The sequence below is a fragment of the Pundamilia nyererei genome, unplaced genomic scaffold, assembly GCF_000239375.1.
Source record: "Pundamilia nyererei isolate P.nyererei 1_Seehausen unplaced genomic scaffold, PunNye1.0 scaffold00249, whole genome shotgun sequence".
Classification (NCBI taxonomy): Eukaryota; Metazoa; Chordata; class Actinopteri; order Cichliformes; family Cichlidae; genus Pundamilia; species Pundamilia nyererei.
Genome location: NW_005187650.1, coordinates 256,098 through 267,396, shown reverse-complemented (window position 1 = coordinate 267,396; position 11,299 = coordinate 256,098). Strand labels below are relative to the sequence as shown.

Below are 11,299 nucleotides of genomic sequence, written 5' to 3'. Positions count from 1 at the left end.
AGACTGATTACTCTGTTTCATCTGAAGTGTTTTGATGAAGTTGTTAATTTAGAGTTGAGCACATTCGGTGTTGTGGCGTTCCAGGCTGCATGCAAACATAAAGTCACTGCGGGCAGCAGCTTGTTGATTCCTCTCTGCTCCAGTTTATCTCTGCTTTTCTTTTCTCCGAGTGTCTCAAACTCAGGTAGTAGCTGATTATCCCAGGAGTACTCGGCGCCCTCATCCAATGCAAGAAAAATGTAGGTCTAATTCGTGCATAAAAGCCAGCTTGCTCAAATAGAATTTTATTCCCCACCAATGGCTCCCCTGGCATAAGGTAAATGATAGGTTGCAGTAATAACAAGATTATAAAACTTTTATTGATCCCCTCTGAAGATGAATTTATAAAGAAAAGTCCACATATTTTTCAGGTTCACATGTTTTTTTTTTTCATTTTTTCTTTACGCAAAGTAATGGCACCATTACTTTTTATTATTTCATCAGAAAAAATATTTATGTGACTGTGGCCATGTTTTGTTTTGTTTTGTTTTATTTATACAAATGATGAGGAAGTATGCATCTTAAATAGACCCACATATAAAATAGCAATTACACTATATCAACATTCCCCGAAACAAAATTTAGCCAGGCCAGTAAGATGTTATTTGTTTAAAGCCGGTGATTCTGGGTGCAAAATAATAATTACATTCCACTGACATATTGTCTGACAACAGTGTAAAACTCTGCCAGACACAATAGTCAAGGAAGCACAATTGGTGTCCCCTTTGAGAGCAACACAGTGGTAAACAACTGATGGACAATATTAAATCCAAGGGTAGAAGCTAATATGCCAAACAGATTTATGCATGGGTGATCCTCACTGTGCCAGAGCCATCAATCCTGCGTCTTCGTCAGCGCATGGAGATGTTTCTTTACCCTCCGTCTCCCCGTGCCTGTCGTTACATTTATCCCTGTTCCCTGCTAAGTGCTAATACATTTACATTTTTAGTGCTGCTCAGTAATAAACGAGGTGGATCGAGTGGAGGCCTTTTAACGTTGCTAAAACAAACATCAATGAACTCCCATCGCCAAGGAGTCACCCTGCTGCCAGCCCAACCTGTCCATCCACCCGCCCACACAGCTTGGCCGCCGCCCCACAGTGTAGGTCAACAGTGTTGCGGTTTAAACTCTCAGTTGCGCTCACAGTTCTTGCCCTCAAATTTTGAAGTTCACTCGCAAGAGTCTGCCTCCCCAAAGAGACTCCACATTAGTATTTTGTTCAGTCTGGGTGCTTTGAAAAAAACAAACCAAAAGCTGTCTTAACTTTAAGAATGTGGAGAAACATTTTACAACCAAAAGCCACCGACTGAAGTCACAGGTGACGCACACAGGCGACGCACACAGGCACAACATCGGAAAAGAAGGACTGAGGTTGATCATTACTGTCTCAGCAGGCTGACATGCTTAGTCTTTGGGCGGAGTCTAATTTTTTAAAATGACATAATGTTAAGAATAGTCACAATCAAGAATTCACTCTGCTGGTTTTAACAGAACATGAACCAGGAGACAGCCATCGGTATATTTTCTGCGCTTGTTTAGAAGAAACAAAGCCACAGTCTTCATCAGAAGCTGGGATTCATCAATAATGAAAAACATGGGGGCGAAAAGAAAAAAAAGCTGTTTTAGCAGAGACAAAAACCATCACATTGGGAACAAAATAAATAAATAAAGAGAGCTGTGCAGGATTTCATTACTAAACAAACCACTGATAAAAAATAGCAAAGCATTTTTCAAACACAGCCCAGTCGGTACCAAAGGAAATTATCTACACACTCGTGCTGCATTTTATCCGGTGCAGCACTACAATACTGATCTCAGGTGAATGACCTCAAGAGCTATAACCAAGGCTGACCAGCCCTTATAAGATCTTCACCCTGCCAACTACTTAATAAGGTAATAACAAGCCTATTTTAAGACAAGTGGTTATTGGGTTGTTTGAAATCGAACAATTCACAGCTTTACAAAGCCCTTTCCTTGGATAGCTGGTAGGGCACATCAATATAGTTGAGGCATTTGGAACAATGAGTTGATAAGACTACATACTGTGTATGACCGGTGAGCAGGAAATGAGTACCAAAAATGTCTGTTTCTCACCGGTCCTTGAGCTGACTGGTGTGGCTCCTGTGTGTGAAAGAGGAACTCTACCTGCTAAGTTTGCTAAGTTTGACCTTTCCACAGAGGATACATTCTTTGCTTACATGTCACAGGGAAAGAGCAGAAAAGGAAACATACACAGGCCATTACTAAGATGGTGAAGAAAACACTCAGCTGTGCATTTACACCTGGAGCATTGGCTGCTGCTTCCTGCAGTGAACTGTTCCTGCACAGTTTCAGTTCCAGTTCATCACATATACTACTCTCAGTTGAGCAAACAGCAGGTCATTTGGAATGGGAGACCAGAAGAAGAAGGCACAGAGGGGTGCTTCAGTGTCCATGCGAAGGGATATTGTGCATCTATACAGTTTACCAATAACACTGTGAAGAGAATCAGGTACAGTACATCATGTGTAACAGTAGTCTATATCTGGGATTCCTCCTTCTCTATAGCCACGGTTGGAGCCATGTCCTGCATTAGAAACATTGTTGGTACCTTTATACAAGCCAGTGCCATTGGAGGGGAATATGGTATGAATGATGTAATCCTCTCGTAAGGGTTTTGGCTGCATTGGCTGGCAAGCAGCCATTGGCGTCATCTGGAACCCTGGGCCACGGATTTCTAGGATGGTATTGTCCTTTTTTGTGCCAGACTCAATGTAATCATCATAGGTTTTACTTTTTCTGGAGCTGCTGCGAGTATAGTGGTCACGGGTGCACAAATGTCCAGTCCTATGTCCATACCAACAAAAGACACCAAAAATAAGAGCCAGAGATACAATGGCAGTAGCCCCACCAATAATCCCTGCAAGGGGTAGCGTTGTCATCTGCCGTGAGTCTTGACCTTCCTCCTCCTCCATTGGGCTGATGTCTGACGTTTCAGCTTTTGCACAAACCAGAGCTTCATCGGAGTCAACATCTCCAGGAATCATCCCTTTGCTTTCTGAACTGGCAGGTAGGGGCACCATGCAGATGATGTAGTTAGAACGTGGTTGCAACGAGGTAAGCAGATACTCTCGATGGTCACCCCGGACGAGGGTCTCTGTGATTGATCCCATGGTGTTCCCAGTTCCAAGTCGAAGCCAGCTTAACCTAAAGGAAGAGCTGGGCTGCGCCACACTCCAGGTGACCCGGATGCTATTGTGTGACAGAGGCTTCACGTTCAGGGCCAGGCTCTTCCCGACACCACTGCTGCTAAGAGTGTAGTCTAGCCCGGAGTCAGGAAACCCCAAACCTGGACGCTTTGAACGAAGGGTGAAGAGAGAACCCTGTGGAGGAGTGTTGGTGGTCGAGCTCTCAGCTCCACCTATGCCCCCTTTTTCTCTGGACCCTGATCTGACTACCTCACATTCTTCCATCTCACTTGTCAGGTCTGTCAAAGACATGTCTCTCGCCCTGTCAGGCCCATGGCAAGTTAGACCTCTGACAGTGATGGAGTTACCACGGGCACGCAGCCAGTCATACAGCCAGCGCAGGTTGCAGCCACAGTGCCAAGGATTTCCTCGCACCAGCAGCTGACTCAGGTTGTCTAGATCTTTGAACAGTCCTTTTGGCAGTGTGGTCAGGTTATTTCCTGACAGATCCAGCCTCTGCAGCCTACGCATGCCATCCAGTGAACCACGTGGCATATGAGTCAAGGCATTATCCTGTAAAGACAGTCTCTGCAGATGGGCACTGGGTAGGTTGACAGGTGGGGTCTGGAGGGAGTTGCGGACTAGAGATAACTCGGTCAAGTTGGAAAGGCGAGAGAATGTGTCATCAGCAATGCGCTGGTTTGCCAAAAGGTTCCCATCCAGGACAAGACATCTAAGTGAGTTCAGGCCTCGGAAGGCATGGGTTGGGATAGTTGAGATCCGGTTGTCATCTAGACGGAGTTCTTCCAGAGAAGCAGGCAGGCCTGAGGGGATACTGGACAAGTGGTTGCGTGAAAGGAAAAGCAAGCGCAGCCGCGGGTTATCAGCAAAGGCTTGGTCCTCAATAGAGACAGTAGAAATTGAGTTGTCGTCCAAGTGGAGCTTCTCTAACAACGGCATCCTAGCCAGTGCGGTACGAGGAATAGTGCGGATGTTGTTGTCCTGCAAATGGAGTTCACGCACAGATGGTGGCAGGTGCATGGGAAATTCATCCAGTTCATTATCGTAGAGGTAGACCACACGGACAGCAAGATGGTGCTCCAAGGATATGGGCAAGCCTGGGTTGTTTATGTGGTTGTTTTGAAGGTACAGGACGGACGCAGAAGGAGGCAGCGATGGAATGGAGTTCAGACCACGATCATTACAGTAAATAAAGTCCTCATCGCACCTGCATACAGACGGGCATGTCATATCTGTGTCTCCAAGGTACCCTTGTATCGTGGCTGCAGCAAACTGAAGCATGCTGGTATGTAGTGTCAACCAAATGAACAGCATGAAGAGCCAAGCCCTTAGTTTGGCTGCACACACAGGTGCCATTATGGTGAACATAAGCACTGTCTCTCTTTCCCAAGGGTGTGGTTAATCCTCAAATCACTGCAGGGAGCTGGAATCCTGTGACCTCCATCCTGCAAGACAAAGAGAAATTAACTGTTAGCACTGATGCACAAATGAACTGGTAGATTGTTCTGGTAAAATTTTAATGAGCTCAGAAATATTAAACAGCTTCATGCTGTACTTCAATCGTCTAATGTCTAAACATTAATAGAATCTCGGAATATGCTACAATTATTGTGTCTAAACTGAGACATCTTGCACTCAGTAACAACACTTAGGGTTTTTTTTCAACAATTAACAATCATATCATCAGGGGGGATGTGCACACATGGATGGATCTGTGAGGATTCCCAACAGAGCCTCTCACAACATTCTGCCATGGAGCCAAAGCCAACAAGATTTACAAAAAAAAAAACGACAACTGCACAGCCGACAATCATTTTGTTGAATTAGCAACAATAATCAAAGATTACAGACAGTTATAAAACTACACTTTTGTGTGCGCTGTTTTGAATGTTCAATGGAGAGTAAATACTTTGTCTCAGGAAAAGCAACAACAGAAGTGACAAATTCAAGCTTAAACCTTGAATTAAACCTTGAGTGTAAATATGAAATCTTGAGACTCCTCTCAAGAGCTGTTGAGAGGCTCCATACTCCAACTCCATTAGGAGTTGCTAGCAGATGGCTGTATTAGCTAGACTGATCTGGAGATACTTTTCATTATCTAGAAGGAAGGGCATGTTTTAGTCTTGAGCTAACGTCATGAAGAAGTCAGGATGGCACTAGGAACTGTATAAAAACTTCTCTGAAAATCATGTCTGCTTAATTGAGCTATGTATCATAGGTGGAATGGAAAGATATACTCTGTATACTACTGACTAACTAAGACACACCACAACAGTCAAGCACAGTATTAACGATGGAGATTTGGAAACCGCTAAATTGCAACACCATCAGTGACAACTTGGGCCAATCACAGTCTTCAATAACCAGAGCCATTAGTCAGAACGTTAAGGCCCACGCAGCAGCATATAGCCAGGCTGTAGTATTGATTTCCTCACAAATCCGAGGTGATCTGCCAGAGCCAGTCGGCTTTCATACAGAGCGTAGGTTAGACGGCACCATAATGAACCAAAACAAATGACACATTTGCTGCAAGCTGAATTTGTTAAACATATATTTGCAAAGGTAACTTTATGCATGCATGTTTCTTACAAAAACAGTGAAAATTGTAAGGACAAACTTCGTTGACATTTCACTCATTTTCAAGTGTAATGAACCACTGTTTGAAAAAAAAAAAAAGGACAAGAACATGCCTCTGCAGTTGTTCAGCTGTGGCAGGTCAGGGATCGTTTTAGTGGAGAATTAATGAATGTCTTTCACTTTTCAGTCCAAATGTTGTATATTTGTTTTCTCACAAAGGGAAGAGTGCACTTATTCTCCTCTAAGAGTGGCAGATGTTAACAGGTGAGTGCATTAATAATTCACTACTATGTTAGATTTCCAGTTGAACTTCAAGGTCTAGATATCCAGCCTATTTGGACACTTTTATGTTTGTAACCATTTGATACTTTCACTAAAAACATAGAGTGAAGCAGAAAAAAAGTGGATGTCTGAGATTGAACTAGGCTGAAAGCAATTTATATCTTGGCTGCAGCAGAAAGTGTCACACAAAAAAAAATTGAATTTCTATAGATGGGAAGGGTGATATTTAAAAAAAAAACCCGCACACCGTTTCTGGACAGTTTCTCTTAGTTCAGTCTTCATGAGTTGAATAGAAACTTGGAAATACATTTAGACTGTTTTTCCCAACCCTCTCAAATGTGGTTCAAATATTTCTACATTTATAGCCCTTATCAGGGCAGATTATTGCAGAAGCGGAAGGAAAAAAATGCATTTGTCATGCATTATTTAGGACTTATTCTACTATACTGTCCTTTAGCATCTCCTCTCATGACACGTTGTCAGATATGAAATGAGACTAACATCTGTGCTCTGTGTCCCGAGCTCCGCAAAATATTCCCATTCAAAGCTAAACTGCTACTCACTAATCCCTTTTTGAGCCTATTTCCTCTTCAGTCCTGTTGACACAGCAAAGTGGTGTCAGTGCACTTTAAGTGGAACCTGAAGAGTGAAATAAAACATTTAAAAAGCTGATTTTTTTTTAACTTTATGCGCTTTGATATTGATTCATTTTTATGACTATAGTATAATGTATTCTGGTGTTGGGTTTTCCAGCGCGTGCAGGTTGTGTGTTCGAGACAGCGAGAGGCAGAGTAGTGCTAAAGAATGGATGACTTTTGAATCCCAAGAGCTTCAGCAGTGAGTCTCTTCAACACTGGAGTATTTGGGTCAGCCCTATAAAAACAAGATAGATGTGGTGTGGGATTGAAGTGGTGCACAGAGCCAGAGGGATTAATAGAGCATATTGAGCTGTGATTCTCTGGATTAAGCAGGTGCCACAAAGAATAGCAAACACACATTTCAGCATTTTTTTTCTTTTTGCCTCGTGGTTGCTCACTTGTCTGCACCTATTAGAAAATGGCATAAAAACGTAAAGAGCACACAACTGTTATTTGTGTTTGTGCGTGTGTGAATGCTTACTGTGTGTTTGTCTATCCAAGCAGGATCAAATTGCAAAAACATTAACCCACATGTGGACAATCTATATGGTTGTCTAAATTTCAGTTATCTATAGTGGGGAGTAAAGCAGGGATGTGGGGTAATGTGTTAGCCAGACAGCCAGCCGCCTCAGGCACAGTACAGTACACACAACAACCCCCCAATCTAATACTGGAACCCAAGACTAGATCGATTTACATAAAAAATAAATAAATAGAAAAACAGAGACAGAGGGGGCGGGTGAGGGGGAGTGACAGAAAGCAGCTGTGTGCAAGACCTTTAAATCCCATCTCCCCATTAAGACCCCACAGAGGGATAGGACTGAGACATCTGCAAAAGTGGATTTTAGATGACCAAAGTGGCTGCTGACGTATAAGGAAACCCACTTCACTAATGGCGGTGAAACGATAATAGTGGTCCACAGCTTATCTCACATAGAGAACATTTTAGATGTGCAGATTGGACACGGGGAAAGGAAAAGATGACGCAAAGCATGATGCTTAGGGCGATGACAAGGAACTCAAAACATCTGATATCATGATAGAAAAACATGGCCTGCTAGGCAAATCCTAAAGGTTGCAGCAGGTTTATATGACTCTGCATAGAAATAGAGCTAGAGGATTATACACTTATACTCTATTATGTTCTATTATACAAAGCTAAAAGAAAAAATACATCTCCGTTGTACTCCATGTTCTGCTTCTTTAACATATGCAAGATGTAATTTAGCTACACACCTGGCATATTTTTAAATCAAATGTGTTTGGAGCTCGTAATACAATTTCATTATAAATTAATTAATGAAACCAATGCATTACAATCCTGTTAAATTTTTATCAACCTCCCCTCTCTGAATATGTCATAGAGGCAGGTTGGGCAACACATTAAAGGCTAAGGCAGCATTAATGGATTCGCCCCACACCAACATACTTTTTTCCCCTTTCCTTGTTTATGTTTACCGATTTCCTGGCATGACGGAAGGATTGGATTTGCGTGCAGCCATTTCTTATCTCAGCTGCTGACACAAAGGCCCAGTGTATATAACCTATATAAATGTTAAGCGACGCGGTGGCTCAGTTAGCACCATTGCCTCGCAGCAGGAGGGCCTAAGCTTTGTAATGACCCTGATTTGGATTTATGTTCAGGAGCTCCAGATTCTTCCAAGACCACTAGAAAATAGATGCTATACTAATATTGTACACTACATCATGTAAAAGAGATAAATAACTGTTAAAAATGCTTAAATAAATCTGGACACTTCGCTAACAAAAAGTCCAGTGCTTTCATTACTCAGCTCTGTGTTTGTGACGCTTTCACAAACTCAGCATTTGGCATCTCATTCCCTTAAATATCTTAAAGGAATAATGAAATACATGTCAATAAATAATTAATACCATGTATTTTACCCCATATATATTTGAGAAAATGCTGCTGCAAAATAATACAAGCTGCAGGGTAGCTACAGAGTGCTTCACCTGATTCATAGCCTGGGATTCATCTCCAGGGTTTTGTTTGCGGGTGGGTATGCAGCTCACGGGACCCTAGAAAGATTTGATATATAGCTTCACAGCACTATAACGTGTTTTATCTTTACAGCACTGTAATACGTTCTGTCGGGCCACCAGTTTAATTCTCTGTCCTCTTCACTGTAGCTACTTCCCCTGAATTATTTTGGCTCAGCGTTTCTTCCTCAAGACAGCCAGATTACAGGTATATCCTTTCAGCATTAACAAAAGGGCCACAGATCCTCGCAGTGATATGCTCTTGCGCTGTGTGACAAGGTAACACCAAATCTCCCGTGATGTTGACAGGATTTCAGGGGGATTTTGGTTCAAATGTAATGCATGCTAACCCTGATCAATGGTATGAACCAGCTTCTTAAGGGTGTTACAGTAATAGAGTCGACTGAATTGAACTTCGTAGCCTTACCAACAACAGCTGCAAAAAATATCCTTGACTTAATAATTGAAGCACTTTATAAAAGAATTGCTGTATCCAAGAGAGCTTAAGATGTTTAGCTATGCTACTGGTGTCTCTCTAGGGACAGCAGTGCTGGTCAGCTTTCAAGTCACAATTAAATTAGCAAAACTGTAGTTCATGACCACAAATTATCAAAATATTTCCTTTGTCAATGAGGTGTCTAATAAACAGGGGAATACCCAGGATTCAAAATATCTAGCTAGTTCTACGGATGGGCAGTGAGTATAAATTATGGGTTGTTTTGTTTGTTTTTTACATTGATTTTTAAGTTTATTGATTTATTTAATTAAAATCGGGTTTTTAAACACCTCAATGAATATCAACAAACACAAACTAACACTTACTAAAAGTACATTTGTTTTATTTTGAGAGATATGTTAAAGTGAGGATAGAAGATCAAGATTATTGCTTAAATCTACCAACAGCTCAGCTTGAGTGAGATGCCCTGAGTCTAATATCAGATTAAAGATCTTTAATCTGATATTAGATCTGTACAGGACGTGTTGCTTGTTATTTCATATTATAACATGTTTTTATTGTACAAACTGAAAAATACTAACTATGTTATTCAGCTGCATTATTGTGTAAGAATAATATAAAAGTGTGGGCTCAGCTGGGTAGTGTGCAGTGTGCAGTGTGCTGCGTAGTAAAACTCACAGTAACACACTATGTTAAAGAGCAAGGTGTAAAGTTCATGGTCACTGTTTGCTAAACTGAGGTGTTTATAGCACCTTTACACTTCCTAGGGCTCAAGAGCAGCAACAATGCAATGGAGTCAGCAGCAGAGGTCAGCTGATCACATCCTGTCCACACAAAAAACAAATCTACTGCTAGATTTCACAGTTAAATTAATTTCGGAGTTACTTTGAGTCAAGTCATTTTTTCAGGTTTCCCACTACACTACTGAAGCTTACATCTTAAGCTTCAGTTAACTGCCAAATCCTTCTTTGTTCATAATCCTATGCTATCATGCTAGCATCCTTGAGTATTTAACATTTTAAAGACTTGAAAAAATGTTAGACCGAACTAAGATAAGGATAATGTAAGAATTTTAACTTTAAAGATGTTAAAATATCAACATCAAAAGCTCAAATGAACAGAATTAAAACCACATATACAGCCTGCTACAAAAAGCAGCAATGGTTTTTGGATAATATTCCAGTTAATGAGAACTGTTCACCAGTTTGAATTTTCTTGAGACCTAAACTTCTCTCCCTCTGGACCAAAGCTATAGGACAGACTTTGTCACCAATCCTATGACATACCTAGAGCTAATTAGTTGTTGTTGTGGGTGTCCTTGCACCTATAAAGTATTTGGATGCAACTTGCTAACCAACCTTACTGGTTATGGCTGATAACTTTGTGTTCCATCCATTCTCTTCTACTCATCCAACTCACAGTCAAACAGAAGTGGTTCTAGACTATCCTGACTATCACAGGGTGAGAGGTGCTACACCCCAGACAGCTTCCCAGTCTATCACGGAGTCACTAATTAACATAACTCCAATAAGTGCATGTCTTTGGACTCCCAGGACCTTCTTGCTGTGAGACAGCATTGCTGCCATGATGCTAAAATAGCATTTCTCAGCACTTCTTGGATCTAAATATGACAACAGCTGGCTTCAAAAAACAAACATAATAGCAGTAAAAACTTTTGACATTGAGGCTTCAAAGTCTGAGCACCAGAAACCAGTTAGTGATATTAAAGTGGGTACATCCATCTTGTATATACAGTCTATTGGAAAAAGCCATAACACAACTTCAGTATAAAATAACTAGTCAAACTTAATAAACGTCTTTGCTCCCACCCCCCAAAAAATGTTCAAACAGCTTTTTTTTGCCTGCATTTTATACTTTTAATACACTTTCACAAAGATTTACACCATGGCTTCATTTACAGCTCAATCCAGCGTGCCAATATGATCAATGTCTCTGGCTCATCCCATCACGTAGATATGCCTGACACTGGGAAAAAAAGGGGAAAAAAGCGGTGACGTTCCACTCTGAGGTTCAGTCAATGCATCAACGGGGCCGGGTTATGGGTTTGGTTCGGCTGTTATAAAGTAAATTATTAACTTTTGGAGGGCCATAGATTT

At 41.4% G+C, this 11,299-nt stretch overlaps 1 protein-coding gene across 1 annotated transcript in view; it reads right to left on the bottom strand.

Annotated features, from left to right (window-relative positions):
- Positions 1 to 509: 509 nt before the first annotated feature.
- flrt1a (fibronectin leucine rich transmembrane protein 1a) overlaps positions 510 to 11,299 on the bottom strand; it is a 42,634-nt gene continuing 31,844 nt past the window's right edge. Inside the window, exon 3 of the mRNA XM_005749540.1 lies at positions 510 to 4,672. Coding sequence (XP_005749597.1) covers positions 2,541 to 4,595 — 2,055 coding nt within the window. The 5' untranslated portion in view covers positions 4,596 to 4,672 and the 3' untranslated portion in view covers positions 510 to 2,540. The remainder of the gene's footprint in view (positions 4,673 to 11,299) is intronic.